General features: G+C 45.2%; 1 protein-coding gene across 2 annotated transcripts in view; it reads left to right on the top strand.

The window, feature by feature from the left end:
* Nucleotides 1-15,904, top strand: part of SCAPER (S-phase cyclin A associated protein in the ER) — a 278,443-nt gene that overhangs the window by 163,651 nt on the left and 98,888 nt on the right. For both annotated transcript variants that reach the window (XM_006142594.3, XM_006142593.2), the window contains one exon: nucleotides 5,940-6,055. In XM_006142594.3, the coding sequence (XP_006142656.1) occupies nucleotides 5,940-6,055 (116 nt within the window). The remainder of the gene's footprint in view (nucleotides 1-5,939; nucleotides 6,056-15,904) is intronic.

Below are 15,904 nucleotides of genomic sequence, written 5' to 3' on the forward strand. Positions count from 1 at the left end.
GGGTCGGCTCGGGACAGCTTGAAGGGGAGAGAGAGGCCCTCGGCTCTTGTGCCCTGCTTCTCCCCTTCAGTTTCTGCACCCCCACACCCCAGCACCCCTGTTCTGACTTACCCTGGTCCAGATAGGTCAGAAATAGCACAGTTCCACCTCCTCAGGGAGAGCCTTCCAAAGGGCCCCGTTCTAATTAGCATCACAGAGGAACGGCCCCTCTGATGGTGAGAAAGGTCTCCAGCCCTGGCAGCCCCACTCCCTATTTCCTAGGCCTTCCAGCTGCAGCTTGTGAATTCCCTCTTTTTGAGCCCACATCCCCACAAGTTTGTGTTAGTAAGTTCTTGTGATATCCCTGACCCCATAAACCGAGTCTCTTTGGTGTTAAGATCTATAGCAGAAAATCTAAGCCAGAGACATGTACGTGGGTCATGGGAATACGGAGAAGCCCGCAGTGAGAAACCTTATGAGGGGAGTAACAGAGCCAGGAGTGTCGGCTCACTACTCTAGCTCCTTTAAAGTCGCAGGCGAAGACAGTCGTGTAGTAGAAATGATGTCCTGTGAGTGTTAGGAATATTTTCCACGCAAGAAAAAAATGACCATAAAAAATTCCACTCAGGTTTTCACTCTATAAATTGGCCTACTGAGTTCTAAATTTATGAACTTGCCAAAACCTACGTGTGTCATCTCTAAACAGGTCTGAGGTGCCACAGATGCTCGGAACAGATCTAGCCTCTCCTGCTAATGAACACGCAAACGGTTTCCCCATCTGCCACCTCTGTCCAGAAGACTAGGAAGGCCTTCCTCCTGATCACAAAGAACATAATTACTATCTACAGAGAAGTCAAGTACAAAGGCCACCAGCCTCTGCAGGCCACCAAAGATTAACAGCTGCCTCCCTGTTGATTGGGGAGGTAATAACAGTTACTCTGGTTAATAATTGGATGGGTTCCCAGGCCGTGTGACTCCTATGGAGGCCTTCAGCTAAGCTGGGTGATTAGAATGGAACTGCTAATCCTATTAGTCAGTTGTCAGTCTCGCAGTGGGAGAGCACAGGGGAAGGCCCACCACTATGGTGTTTCGCCAGGTACACAGGGAAGGCACACGTTTCCTGCTTACAGGTATTTTTTCTCAATCAACTCATACTGTACTCTGTGAAAGCTGTTTTCTACATTCACACATCTGCATGCACAGTATTTGGAAAAGAGTCAAAAGGCAGGAGGAGGGGGTACCTAGTTTGCCTTTCTAGAATGAGATGGTTTTAGTCACTGGCCAAGCTTTGCTTGGAACCTGCAGTGTGGGCATCTCTTGCCCAACTGTGTGTGGAAACGCAGAGAGAGGAAGGAGAGTTCGACTTCACAGTCTAGTACATGGACCCAAGTGATTTTGGGCAAAGTAGAAAGTGATAAGGGCCATGAAAGAAATGCAATCAAATATACAAACAGCTTTGACTTTAGTTGAGGGGATCAGGAAAGGCTTAATGGAACAAGCCACATTCGATCTGGGTCTTAAGGGATTGAGGCAGCATTTGAACGGTACAGGTTGAGGGGTGGCGGTTTGGATGGAGACAAGGGTCACGGTTAAGCATTTGTAGAGTGCTTGCTTTTCCTGGGTCCTGGGAGGGACGGGGACAAGTGTAAGAGGGCACATTTGGAGAGCACCCATCTCTTCCTGACACTCGGCACCCGCACATGTGGCGCAGCAGTGGGAGGTGCCGCGTGATTGGCACGAGAGGCATTGGGGTGGGAATGGGGAGGAGCAGGTGGGGACTGTCTGGTCCTTCAGGTCTACCTGCATCATTTATTTCCTTTTGGCTTTGCAAATTTTTAATGCCACATACTTGAGGGGTTTCCCCTTCATTTTAACATTCGGGTAGCTTGATTTCCCCTCTCTGTCCCCTGAGGTGAACAGGTCATCTCGGATCTTAGAGGGTGGGGAGAGCTGTTCATCTGTGCTGCAGGAGGAAAGGGGGTCTGGCGGGAGGAGCTCCTCCTCGTACCGACACGCCTCTGTATCATGTTCATCTGGGACAACTCACGGGACAGTTTTGTGCTCCGAGAGAAAAACCCTTTCATGGTGCATTCTTCTGTTCAGCCACTCAGCTCTCTGGTATTTACCGTCCCTGTTCTGTGGCAGCGTGCAGTTCCAGAGATGCGTCAGACATCCCTCTCGAGGTGTCTGCAGACAGGAGAGGCTGGGGATGCACAGGAGCTGAGGTAGGGTGACGAAGTCCCGAGGTCACCTTCCCGTGTTTCAGCATGGCCGTGCTTTAGGCAGGGCCCACAGTGGTTTATTGTGTTTCTGACCCAGAAGTACACATCACTAGAACCCACCTTGACTCCAAGGAGAGGTTTCACAGATTTTTTTTTTTTTTTGAGAGAGATTTTTGCTATAAGGTTAGTGCACTTGACACAGAGAGCCAGTGAGAAGAAAAGTAAGAAATCACCCCCCAGGGGATGGCCATGATGCAGTCCCTTCTCCTGCACATATGCACGCACACCTGGCATGAGGTTCAAGCTGCCAGAGCTGGGACTGGAACCACAGTTGGCCATATGGGAGTCCAGCACCTTAACCACTATGCCACCTGTTGGCCCCAGCATTTTTTTAATTTCAGAGTTGGTTTTATTTCTTGCTTTATTTCCTTGAAAAGCCACAAATGATAAATTGGAAGCTCAATTTTCAGCACATTAGTTTAAAAACTGGCCTCAAATGGCCTTCATCTCCCGAAATTGGCTTATTTTGTCCTGCTTAATGTCTGTTGAGCCCGTGTCTTAGTTTTTCACAAGGTCACATCCAGGTTGTTGGCACTGCATAAAAGGCTCTGAGTTTTGTTTGGTTTTGTTTTTAAGGCATAGATGTATACATTAAACAGTCTGTGTTTCCTCAGTCCCTTTCCCCGCCCCTCGTGCACTGTGGCCTTTTCCTCATGGTGGACAGGTCTGAGGGACAGCCGCGTGCTGCTGCCTCCTGTGGGGACTGGTCACTGGTGCCTCTGCTTGGCCTGAGGCTCGGGGTGCCTTGCCTTGGAGCCGAGCGGTACCTGTGTACAAAGGCTTTGCAGAGATGGGGACGGGACAGGAGGGCTTAGTGCCTTCCTCCATGGTTGTTATGGAGGTTCAAGCTTACCGTGTCCTTCAGACTTGAAAACCCAATCTCGTTGTTCAGTCCTGAAGCTCAGTTCTAGTGAAAAACTTTTCTGTGAGGCAAACACATGAAAAGTGGAGTATTGTTTTCTGGGATCATACCAGAGAAAGGATTGGCTGCTCCATGTTTACAACTACACCGAAGTGGCTGTGTCACTGGACTGCCCTGAAGTCGACTGTGGTTCCCCAGACCCGGTGGCTTAAACTCACGCCGGGCGCGTGTGCGTGCGTGCCCAAGATCCCCAGAGGAGAATGGAGGAGAAGGGACTGCGGCGTGGCCATCCCCCCTGGGGGCAAGTTCTCTCTTTCTGTCTCTCTCTTTCTGGTGAGCGCACACACCCTATAGTAAAAACCTTTCCAAAAAAAAAAATTTTTTTTTTTTTGAAAACTTTGTTCAAAGGGGCTCTGAGGCCAGAAAACAAAGCAGGTAGTTTCACAGAGGGCTTTCTGAATGCCAGCGGGCTCGGGAGTGTGCATGGAAGAAGGTGTACAGGAATGTTTAAAGCAGTGTTGTCCGGAGTTTCAAAATGCCCTGACTTACATAAACTGAGGTGTCCAGGAAACTAAGTACTATACAGCAAGGGAAGCAAATGAAATACTGCTAGAGGCGGCAGCTTGTATGCACGGAGAAACAATTGAGCAAGAAAATATATAAAGTCGGATTCTATTTTTATAGATTTACAAAGAACACAAAATGAATGCATGATCTTAAATATCGGGAATAGTCTTTACATTAGTGAGGAGAGAGAATGAATGGGATGGATGGCAGGGATTTGGGCATGCTAGAAAGCTTATTTATTTTGGAGTTGTTACAGAGTGTGTTCAGTTTATTAAAACTCACCCAGGGGCCGACGGGTGACGTGGTGGTTAGGGGCACTGGACTTCCACATGGCCGACTGTGCTTTGCAGACCTGGCGACTTGCTTCCTCTCTCCCCCTCCTCCTGGTCAAATTCAAATAAATCAATAAAGTTAAATAAAGTAATTCTTAAAAAAAAAAAAAAGGCAAAAATAAACCAAACAAACAAATAAAAAAAACCACTTACCCTTGGACCAGCAGGTTGCACGGTAGTTAAGGTGTTGGATTCCCACCTGACTGACCATGGTTCGAGTCCTGGACCCAACGTCTTGAAAATCACATTGGTTGTGTGTGCCCAAAATCCCAAGAGGAGAATGGAAGAGAAGTTGCTGTGTGGCCATCCCTGCTGGGGGGTGATTTCTCACTTTCCCTCTCTTTGTCTCACTCTCTGGTGAGCGCATGTGCTCTATGGCAAAAACTTAAAAAACAAAAACAAACCAAAAATAAAACCTCATCCAACTTTTAACATACTTATGATTAGTGTAATTACTTCTATGTATATTATATGATAATACAAAGGTTATTATTTTCTGACTATATACTAGAGCCCTACCCTAATGGCCTTATTTTAGCTTGTCATTTCTTTAAAGACCTTATCTCCAAGTACAGTCGTAGTGTGCGGTACTGGAGGTTGGGACTTCACGTGAATTAGGGGCACAGTTTAGGCCTCAGCAGGTAGTTGTCCTGTTTTCCCTAGATGACGCAGTGGTTCTGCCTGTCGGGAACTGCTGCCCTGCAGCGCAGGGTCACCCTCCCCTCCCCACGCCAGAGGGGTGCAAAGGACTGGGAGAAGTTCCTTCTCAAGAATTGTGCACGTTCTGGGACCAGCAGTTAGCACAATGGCTATGTCGCTGGACTCCCACGTAGTCGACCGCGGTTCGAGTCCCAGACCCGGTGGCTTAAACTCACGCCGGGCGCGTGTGTGTGCGTGCCCAAGATCCCGAGAGGAGAATGGAGGAGAAGGGATTGCGGCATGGTCATCCCCCCCCGGGGGGGGTGATTTCCTGCTTTCTGTCTCTCTGTCTCTCTCTGGCTGGCTGGCGAGCGCATGCGCCCTATAGCAAAAACCTCTCAAAAAAAAAAAAAGAAAAAAAGAATTGTGCACGTTCCGTAATCATATAGAAATGCTGATAGGTTGAATTCTAAAATGGTTACTTAATATTCTCCCTAAACTAGCTGAAGTGGTTTAAAAAGATGGAGTTAAAATGGTTAGATATTAGATCTTGTGTTACTGAGGAAAAACTTATTAGAGGAAATCTTTGTGGAAGTCAGTTTATCTGATTAGGTGGTATCTGTTAAGATTACAATGTGATGTGGTTTTAATAAGTGTTGCTAAAAACTATGGTTTAAAATGTTTTTTCCCGGGGCCAGCAGGCAGTGTGGTGGGTAAGAGTGTTGGATTCCCACATGGCCGGCCATGGTTTGAGTCCTGGACCTCGTGGCTTGCTTTCTTGCTTTCCCTTTCTCTCTCTCTCTGTCTGTCTGGGTCAAATTAATAATAATAATAATAACAACAATAACTGGAATTAAATAATTACTTTAAAAAAGAAAAAGGTTTTTCCCTCTGCCTGGAATGTTCTCATACTTGTTTTGCCTGTCTTTAATCTGCGATTTTCTCAGAGAAGCCTCACCTGACCCTTTCCTGGGTTCCCCCAGGATTTTCATAGGGGAGCTTTTCTTTTTCTTCAAGGTGCTTAGAATTAAAGATACCTTATTTATAATGATCTGATCAGCACTGATCCCGTTCACTAAAATTTCAAGCTTCCTAGGGTGCAGGGCCACGTCTTTTACGTCCCCATCGACCTACATTTCCTAGCACTGAGTAAACACCCAACAAATTCTTCTGGAATAATGGAGCCAACAGAACGTTTCAGACTACAATTAAATATAGCACTCGGTGATCATTCCATGCCTGGGAATTGGGCTCACTTCTGTTTGTGTTTCTGTCTAGAATGTGGCAGATCAGATTGCATTTCAAGTTGCTGGTGGATTAACAGCCCTCGAACACATCCTTCAAGCAGTGGTCCCAGCCACAAATACGAACACGGCTTCACGAATTCCTCCTAAGTAAGTATAGTTTTTTAATCTGTCTTTCACGTTTCATTTGTGAGTCGTTTCTGCCCTATGGTTTCCATATGGGGACCGAAGGCAAATGGCATGTGTATTCAGGCCTGAAAAGCAAAAGCTTACCCTCCCCATTAGGGAGACAAACAGAGGTGCTCAGCTTTACTTACAAAACTCCAGTCGAGCCTAAAAAGCCTTATAAGGGAAATCTCTTCTGTCTGTAGCCTGTTCTAATCCTAAATCAAAAATTGATGAACTCCTGGGCAGTTCTGCTTCCAGAAATTGAACAGAAATGAATGGTAGGAACAGAAAGTGAACTTTTTGTGTTGCATACAAAAAAGAAGTAAGTACTTTAACAAAGGGCGAGCGAGGGAGTTCGAGGAAGTCCCCAACATGCAGGAAGAGCAGAGACCGAGACTGCTGTCAGTTGCTCTTTGTCGTAAGGTGCTGGGCGGCATTTATACTACTAGCTGCTCTCCCTTTCCCGTAAGTCGCTCTCCAGTCCCTAGTCCCTGGCCACCCGCGTTTCAGTAGGAGACAGTGTTATTTCAGAAGTATTATGTTCCTTGGTGTAACAAGGTTCGAATTGTAGCAGACGCTGTTTTTGGGTATTTTGTGGAGACTCTCACGGAATTGAAATGAGAAGTTTCTATAAAAGTTCATTTATATACCGAGAGCACTTTGTAATATTTAGATAATACAAGTACATGCTTCATTTGTCCTTTGAATGCCACAGGAGGAAATTCCAAGAGTGTGTTGTCTTTATTCCTGCGGGACACTGTGGTAAAATAGAAACAGGACTGACTCTGTAGTCAGACAAACCTGTATTCCAGTTTTATCCCTGCTAGTAACTTGCTGAGGACAATTAGCAAGTGCCTTAATTTCATTGCAGCTGCTCCCTCATTGAGAAAAATGTGGTTCATCATTTTCACCACACAGTGCTACTGTAGGACCAGTTGACGTAATGTATGTGTGAGCACTTTGTAAATGTCAGGTGGGAGATGTCTTCTATAGCAGTCTGACCTGGCTTAAGACAATCTTGTCTCCTGGACATGAGTTATCTCGTAGTGCAAAGCTTCTTCAATGAAGTTTTTTGTTTTAAATTTATTTCCACTGAGAGAGGAGAACCCCCAGCAGAGTCCTCATGGCATGACCTGCCCGCAGCATACGCCAGCCCGGATTGTGGACACGTGCACCCAGCATGTCGGGAAGCTCCAGGACGTGAACCTGGGACACCCCCCCCCACCCCCCGTGCAGGAAGGGCAGAGCGTCGCGTTACCGCTATGCCACCAGCTGAGCCCGAAGTACGGACTTGCTGACACTCGAGTTCATTTGGGCTCCTTGGACCGTTGACAAAGCAGAGCTGAGTGAAGGCAGGCACAGGTTTCTTCGCACCGCAGCGTCGGCCTCGAGCAGAGAGCTGCACACACCAGGGAGTGACAGACGTGGGAGTTTGTCTGACACAGAGCAGCTGATGTTCCTTACCAAAATGGGCTTTGTTTACAGGCGTTGCAGGACATAGTGTCGCTGCTCATTCTGTGTTAGCTGGCAAGGAGGCAGGCAGGGAGGGGGAACACACCATATTGGGTGGTCAGGAAAGTCATGGCGCATATTTGCAAAGAAAACCAGAAAAATACATCGTGACTTTTCCCACAACCTAATACATAAGGGAACGGCATGCTTCGATTTGACTCTTTGGGACAGTGCTTTGGGGACTGTTAGTAATTCGTACTGTTCATCTTAAATGTATCTGGAGTTCTTTGTTTTGTTTGTTGGCTTTCTTGTAAGCTTCTATACACACGGCACTGAATTCTCTAGCTGGTAATCTAGATTAAACACCAGTTTCCCCAAAGCTGTATTTTTTTCAGTGTAGAAAGAGCACTTTGTTATGAGGTTTACCTGTGCCTCTCCTTAGGGAACAGGAGAGGTTACCACAGTTATTATTTTTTTTTAAATAGCTTTCTTTTTTCTTTTCTCTTTACGGGGAGATGGTTTTTGTCATAGGGCACATGTGCTCGCTGGAGTGAGAGAGAAGGAAAGTGAGAAATTACCCCCCGAAGGGGGGATGGCCATGCTGCAGTCCCTTCTCCTTTATTCTCCTCTTGGGATTCGGGACATGCATGTACACACACCTGGCATGTTTTCTTTTGTTAAGAGGTGGGATTTTTTTGTTTTTGTTTTTTGTGGGGTTTTTTTGGTCTTAGGGCGCATGTACTCACCGGAGAGAGAAAGAGAGAGACAAACAGACACAGAGAGGGGAAAGTAAGAAATCATTCCTTCAGCCTCCTGGGGGAATGGCCACACTGCAATCTCTTCTCCTCCCGGGATCTTGGGCACACACGCACATGCACCTGGCATGATTTTGAAGCCACCAGGTCCAGGACTTAAACCACAGTCGACCATGTGGGAGTCCAGCAACATAACCACTACGCTATCTGCTGGCCCTCTCGCGTGATTTTTCAGTCTGCTAGGTCCATGACTCAAACCGTGGTCAGCCATCTGGGAGTCCAGTGCCTTAATCACCATTCCACCTGTTGGGCCTAAAGTTCCACAGTTCTTTAAAAAATGTGTGAAAATTAGCACTCCTCCTTTAGAAAGAAGCCCTGGAATCTTGAGAGCCCAGACCAGTGTCCCTCGTTTGCATCAGCCAGTCACAGTGTCAGGATTGAGAGCTTATTTATTCATCTCACCTTAAGCCAGTAAGATTGGTTTTTTTGATCAGGCGCTGCTTCTTGAGCAAGCTGAGCACGTGGGGCTATGGGCTTCTAGCATTGGCTCTCAGATCCTACTCGGAGGATCTGTCCTGACCACAACCTCAAGTCATAACTCTCAGAAGGAAACCTGCTCGCCTCTCAGGGCTAGGGTCAAAGCTGTGAGAGGGTGGTGCTGCTTCCTTAGATGAGGGTGAGAGGATTTCCACCACTGACCCCCAGTGAGGGGAGTCAGCACACCATGGGCATGGATCAGTGGCTTGCTCTGAAAAATGCTTTCTCAGCTTCCTTGCAGCTGCTCTCTGCTGTGGCCTTGGGCTTCTACAGTCCCAGGCACTCCCCCAATCCCGACCTGCCCAGGCCCTCCCTTTCCACTTGCAGCTCCATGAGCTCCTGCCTCCTGTGGCCCTCCATGGCTCTTACCAGAGAGACTGGGCGAGGGCAGCCTGCATTGTTGACGTTCCTCAGTGACGAACGGCAGAGGGTTTGAGAAGTCGAAGCTGCTGTCCAGTAGCAGTTACCGTGTCGAAGTCTGGAGTCCCATGACCGTGAGGCTGATGCCCTGAGCGCTGTGAGGGTAAACCAGACCTGCCCGCCTCTCCTCCCCGCCTCTCCTCTCCCCTCCACGTGGCCCGCAGTCGCGTGTCTTATTCGGCCCTGTGCTCGTTGTTTCTGGCCTGTAGTTATAAAAGGGCAGTGGGAGCACCAGCAGCATTTTTTCTTAGTGTGGAATTGAGAACTATACCTGCTTGTGTAAATTAAAATTTGTGAAACTGTAATGAGTCTTCAGTGGGTTGTCCTGCTTTTGTCAGAGCCAGAGAGAGCCCATAAAACCATGTTAATCCATTTCAAGTTCTCACTGAGAGGGCTAGTTGGGATGTGGTGTTCTACATCAGCCCTCTTAATAAACGTGCTCCAGCAAAATTGTTCGCAGTGCCAAGAAAGAGCACACCAGGGACCAGCAGTGAGCATAATGGCTATGTTGCTGGACTCCCACGTAGTCGATCGTGGTTCGCGTCCTGGACCCGGTGGCTTAAAACTCACGCCGGGCGCGTGTGCGTGCATTCCCAAGATCCCGAGAGGAGAATGGAGGAGAAGGGATTGCGGCGTGGCCATCCCCCCTGAGGGGTGATTTCTCACTTTCTGTCTCTCTGTCTCTCTCTGTCTGGCGAGCGCACACGTCCTATAGCGGAAAAAAAAAAAAGTTAAACTGGGGCACTCGAGTTTCCTTTTCAGGAATGTGTGATTGAGAAATTATGAGACTTCATGTCATTTTTTTCTTGAGGAATTGAATTTGGAAAATCATGTAGACTAAATCCTGGAGTGGCTGTTCCAGGGCTCTTTGCACTCCCCAATTTAGCGAGACTAAGGAAGGCCGTTTGGCAGTAGGGTTGGCGTGGGGGACTGACGGGGGAAGAGGAGACTGAACTGTTTCAAGAGGGAAGGGCTGTGGAGGGAAGCAGGTTCCGTCCACAGAGCTGGCGTTGTTCCTGCCCTCCTGAGGCCTGGGCTCTCCTTTCCCCCCGACTTCATATGAAAACTCCCAATGCCCTTACAGTAAATGGCTCTTTTTACTTGGAATTTGTTGAGTGGGTTTCTGCTGCTTCCAACCAGAAGAGCCTGATACTTTTAAATACAAATATTAAAATTTCTTTTACCTCTATTGAGTTGAAAATATGTGTGCCGTAGAGCATTCCTCGTGATCTCTGTTTTTCTAAATTTTTCGTATCAAGGAAGAATGAATGAATGCCCCACATTTATAGTGGAAATGAAGAGAGAGAATATGTTCTACAGGTTCTTCAGGGTCTAGTTCTTTATGAAAGTAAATTCCATTTCTAGAAGCTGGGACAGGCTGAACTTTCATTTCTTTTCTTTTCTTTTCCTACTAAAGTAATATCTAGAGTAAAGGGCTTACCTTTGGAATCAAAAGATGAACAATGTATGTAGTTCTTTAAGAACAGTACATACCTGTGTAAGAACAAATAACACTACTACTCACAGTCTTTATTGCTCCCAAGTGTTACTCTCTTGGGGGACTTTAGGGTCCCGACTGTTTACCTCATCATTACCTTTAAATCGGGCTTAGTTTGAAACCCAGGAGCATTGTCTTGGATTGACCAACTCCTGAAAAATGTATTTCCTCAGACACTGCTCTCTGCAGCTTTTCACAATGGGCCATACTTTAACTTCGTAATAAAAAATGTTTGGGGCCAGCCCATATTGTAGCAGGGAGCTGGATTCTACGTGGCCAACTACAGTTCGAATCTCTGCAACCTGAAAAACTTACTAGGTGCGGGACCAACAGGTGGCATAATGGTCATGTCGCTGACTCCCATGTAGTCAACCATTGTTCAGGTTCTGGACCTGGTGGCTTAAAACTCACAGCGGGTGCATGTACATGTGTGCCCAAAATCCTGAGAGGAGGGTGGAGGAGAAGGGATTGCAGTGTAGCCATCCCCTGGGGGGTGTTTTCTCACTTTGTCTCTCTGTCTGTCTTTGTTTCTCCAGTGAGTGCATAGGTCCTACAGCAAAAACCTATCTTAAAAAATAAATAAATGAAATAAAAGTCATGCATGTGTGTGAGTGTCCCCAGTCCCACCAGGGTGGAGAAGTGAAGGAGGAGGGATAGCAGAATAACTGTGCTCCACGGGAAGTTGTCCCCCATCTTTCTGTCTCTCTGTCTCTCTCTGGCGAGCACACGTGACTCTTGGTAATTAAAAAAATGTTTGTCTCTGAGGAACTTAATCATTTCACAAGTTATTTTTCTGAAATTAGAAACCAGTTGCCTATTTCGAAGGTGAGATTAAGATGCTTGTAAGGTGAGGAGATTACAAGAGCAATTATCCACCTCTCTCAAATCCTGGCAGCGTGATGCAGCTCAGAACCTTAATCCTGCAGCTACAAGATAAACCATTCCTGTATTTTTAAAGACTGGATATTACTAATGTATGCCTTTATTATTAGATTTAACAGCACAATTTCAACTGCTAAGGGAAAGATACAGCTTTTGTCAAAGACACATGATCCTTTGTTAGCTATGTCATTTAAGCGCTTTAATGCTTAACAGAAGGAAGAAAAACATTGGTTTATATCATTTCAGGGTAGATATTTTTGGAGTTGCAGTTTTGTTCCTTTCAGGGAAACTAAGCGGTATCTCCATCTCTCCCAAAGCATGACGTGCTCAAGTACCCGATGCAGGCTTTCAGAATTTGTCTCTCTTACTGCTCTCTTCCTCACCAATAAGAGGTGTAAACTGCGCTGCAGATGGGTGATGGTTTTACCTGTGAGGCCGGTTCTGCTACTGCAGCGAACTAACACTCACGAAGGAAAAAATTGCACGGCAGATGATGGGTTCACATTTTCTAATGAAAGCAACAGTACCAAGGCTTGGGTTTTTTGTTTTTGTTTTTGCTTGTTTGTTTGTCTTTTTGGGTTTTGTTCGTTTGTTTGTTTTGGGGGGTTCGTTTTTTGTTTGTTTTTAGAGATATTTTTGCCATAGGGTGCATGTGCTTGCTGGAGAGACAGAGACAGACAGAAAGTGAGAAATCACCCCCTGGGAGATAGCCATGTCGTGATCCCTTCTCCCTCCTGCTCTTGGGGGTTTAGGCATGCACACACACGTGCCTGGCATGGGTTTAAAGCTGCCAGGTACAGGGCTCAAATGTGCCAACCACGTGGCTGTCCAGCGCCTTCACCACTACGCCATCTACTGGCCCAGTCCTGAGACTTAAAAATGTAATCCAATCAGGGGCCAGCAGGTGACGTGGTGACTGATACACTGGACTCCCACATGGTCGACTACAGTTTGAGTCCTGGACCTGGAGGCTTGAAACACCCTGGGCGCTTGTGTGTGCGTGCCCGAACTCCCGGGAGAAGAATGGAGGAGAGGTGGTTGTAGTGCGGCCAGCCCCGCGGGATCCTTTCTCACTTTCCCTCTCTGTCTCTCTGGTGAGTGCACAGGTGCTATGGCAAAAACCTAAAAAGAAAAAGAGCGATCAAGTCTACATTAAGGCATTTGCTTTTCATGGGGAGCTGTACACATGCATTTACCTAACAGTCTGGCGTGTCTTCACCAAATTTTCATGTTACAGAAATGAAGACAGTAAGGCTTAAAAAGAGAAGTTTACCCCGTCATCATCAGGTTAGCTGGGCTCGGACCGAGTGTCCTGTTCTGTTGTTCTTTTTCCTGTACCTTACTGCTGATGCGGTATCAAAGAAGGGAATTGTGAGGCTGCTAGTACTAGGGGTCTTCAGAGAGTTCACAGTAACATGTGTTCTAGAAAAGCTGTGCATGGATTTAAAAAAAATTACACTGAAATAAAAATACCTAATTCCATTTTTTCAGCAAATTTTTGAAGTCCCCTTGTATTTGTTGAATTTTTTCCTTGCTGAGATATGATTTTTGTCTGCAAAGAGTGTCTGTCAGGATTGAGAAGATAAGATTAATCAGTAAGGTACCCTAAAATAATTTAAGGTATAAGCAGAACTACTGTTTACTTCACAGTGTGATTCTATGATGACTCTTGTCTAGATGGCTTACGAAGCTGGTATTGGTGAACAGATGATGGGTTTGTTTTTGTTTCTGATTTGTGACCACGAAACGTTCACTATATTAGTGCCAGCAGGTGGTGTGGTGGTTAAGGCACTAGACTCTCACATGTTCGACCATGGTTCAAGTCCTGGACCTGGCTTTCTCAATTTCTCTCTCTCTCTCTCTCTTTTTCTGGTGAGTGCATGCGTCCTACAACAAACTGAAAAATAATGATAATAAGTAAAATTAAATGAATAATTGTTTTTAAAAACTTTTACTGTATTAATAGGAGTAGGTATATTGCTATCATATAAAAATCCTATCATTCCTATGAGTTGCCGTGGTGGTCCTTATTTTTTGTGTGCTTAGTTTTGCCTTTTGGTAGGGGAATAATTGTTTAGTGATTTGTTGGTGTGGGTACAGGAAGTGGTCTTTGGAATCATTCTTCCCACCTAGCAAGCTTGGGACCAAAGAGGAATTGATCTCATTAAAAATGGGAAAGGTAACCTAAAGCCACTCGTAGTTATCTGTATGTATCTGTATATATAAGACAAAAATATTTTTAAAAAGTTTAGTAATGAAATCATAAAAAGAAATTACTGTACAACATTTCAGTATACTTTAAAAACTCTTTTTAGAACACAGTCAGTTGGAAAACATGGAGAAAACTCATAGGACTGACTTCCCACAAGTCACAGATGTAGATATTCCGGGACCCACATGCCACCTCCTGTGTCCACGGCATCATAAGCCCTCAGTAAATGTTAAGAACATTGTTTTTGCCAGTATGGGTGAAATTGAGGATACATCTGTTGTTACTCAATGATTACTTATTTCTAATGAGGATCATTTTAATATAATTCTGAATGTAGCTATTTTTAGATTAAGGTTTACTAAAAGTGAATAACTTTCCCCAATAGACAATAAAAGTAAAAAGGAAAAAAATTTAGCAAGCTAATTAGCCCTAGTGATTGATAAATCCTCTTCTCCATTTGACATATTGAGGCATTTTGTTTATGTCTCAAAAGGCTTTACAGAGATGGTTACAGTTGACAGCTGTTGTACCACTAATAAGATTAAAGTAAAGAAATTAGTTGTGTCAACTTTAATCTGCCGTTTAACACTGCAAACCACCTGGGTCCTCTCCAGAGCCAGCACGTTTAATTGTGAATTTAAAATTACATAACCAGATTCTTCTTACAGACATATCTAAAGACTTACTAATCGTAGCTGTCCTGTTATGAACAAATTTATGTTAGCAGTAAAAATAATGCTTTAGCATTAGAGTGTAAAATTAATGTATTAATTTGATGCTCACCCTACATTTTTAAATGTATTGTTATATTCTTTGAAACATAACACTTTCTCAGTTGGAGGTTAATTTGAGGAAATGTAGAAAGTCTAATTAGGTTGGTGCTTAAAATATATCTAAAATTAGTATAAGTCTCTGTGGAATTATTAAATCGCCCATTCTATTTGTACCAAATTTACTATTAAACAAAAGCCCTTGAAATAACACATCTAGCTGGAGATTCTTACCCCTAGCTCAGAGGCATCATTATAATTAAGAAAATAATTTAAAAATCAGTTTTGGTGTTTACTAAAGTGCTGCATTTTATGATGTGATATGCATTGTATAATTGCTCGTGGTGGTTGTTATATTGAGTTTTGATCCAAACTCAAGTGTAGGAAGCATATGACTCACAACCTCAGAGAGAAGATTGCTTGGTCGGAAGCATCCCTTGAAGACGCCCATCCTAAGTGATCTGCTGTCCAGGCGGCTGCTGCCCCCCTCCATCTCCACCCACCCATGTTCCAGCACCGGGGAGGACCCAGCTAGGACATAGAGAAGGCAGCTGGGTTCACACTAGCCATTTCGGGGCCAGTGGGAGAAACTTTTCTTTCTTCCAAAATGTAGACTCTGACCCAAATTTCCCACTATCCATTGCAAAAAGGCCTCGCAAATCTTGTCTAACATTGCTGGAATCACAAAAACGTCAAAACTGAATAATCTCTTCCTCAAATTTTCTGCATCATTTTTCTGTCCTCAGGTTTCTTACTCAGAAGACATTTTCTTATTAACTAAGACTTATGTAATTTTACCAACTTAATACTGTCTCGTTTTATCAATAAGACAATAACATTTCTAGACGCAACTATATACAGATAGCACCACTGCTCAAGAGGCCGGGCGTCGTGTGGGAAACCGAGGTTGGTTTCTAAACACCCCATGCATATGGCACGGGCCGTAATCCTGGCTAACTGAGACGCTGGGGTGGGAGGATCTCAGAAATACCTGCCTTGTTCTCTCTCCATTTCCCTCTCTCTTTTTTCTCTTTCCCTCTCCCTTTCTCTCCCAGGAAGGTGGGGGATGGGTATTTCTTTATATGTAAGACCACACATAGGAGTCCTCCAAGCACATTTCTTATGTACTTCGGCTACCATTTGTGATGAGCACCATGCATTTAACATCTACTTGGTACAGCAGACCTGACAGATAGTAAACTGAGAAGCCATTGGAAAACCTTGCCCTTGCCCCAGTAGCTTTCTGACCATAGTTCGATAGCACGCTTTTCCTGTTGGTCTGTGAGCGCTCTTTGTTGTTTTCCC

Source organism: Tupaia chinensis, unplaced genomic scaffold (genome assembly GCF_000334495.1).
Source record: "Tupaia chinensis unplaced genomic scaffold, TupChi_1.0 Scaffold000078_1, whole genome shotgun sequence".
Taxonomy (NCBI): Eukaryota; Metazoa; Chordata; class Mammalia; order Scandentia; family Tupaiidae; genus Tupaia; species Tupaia belangeri.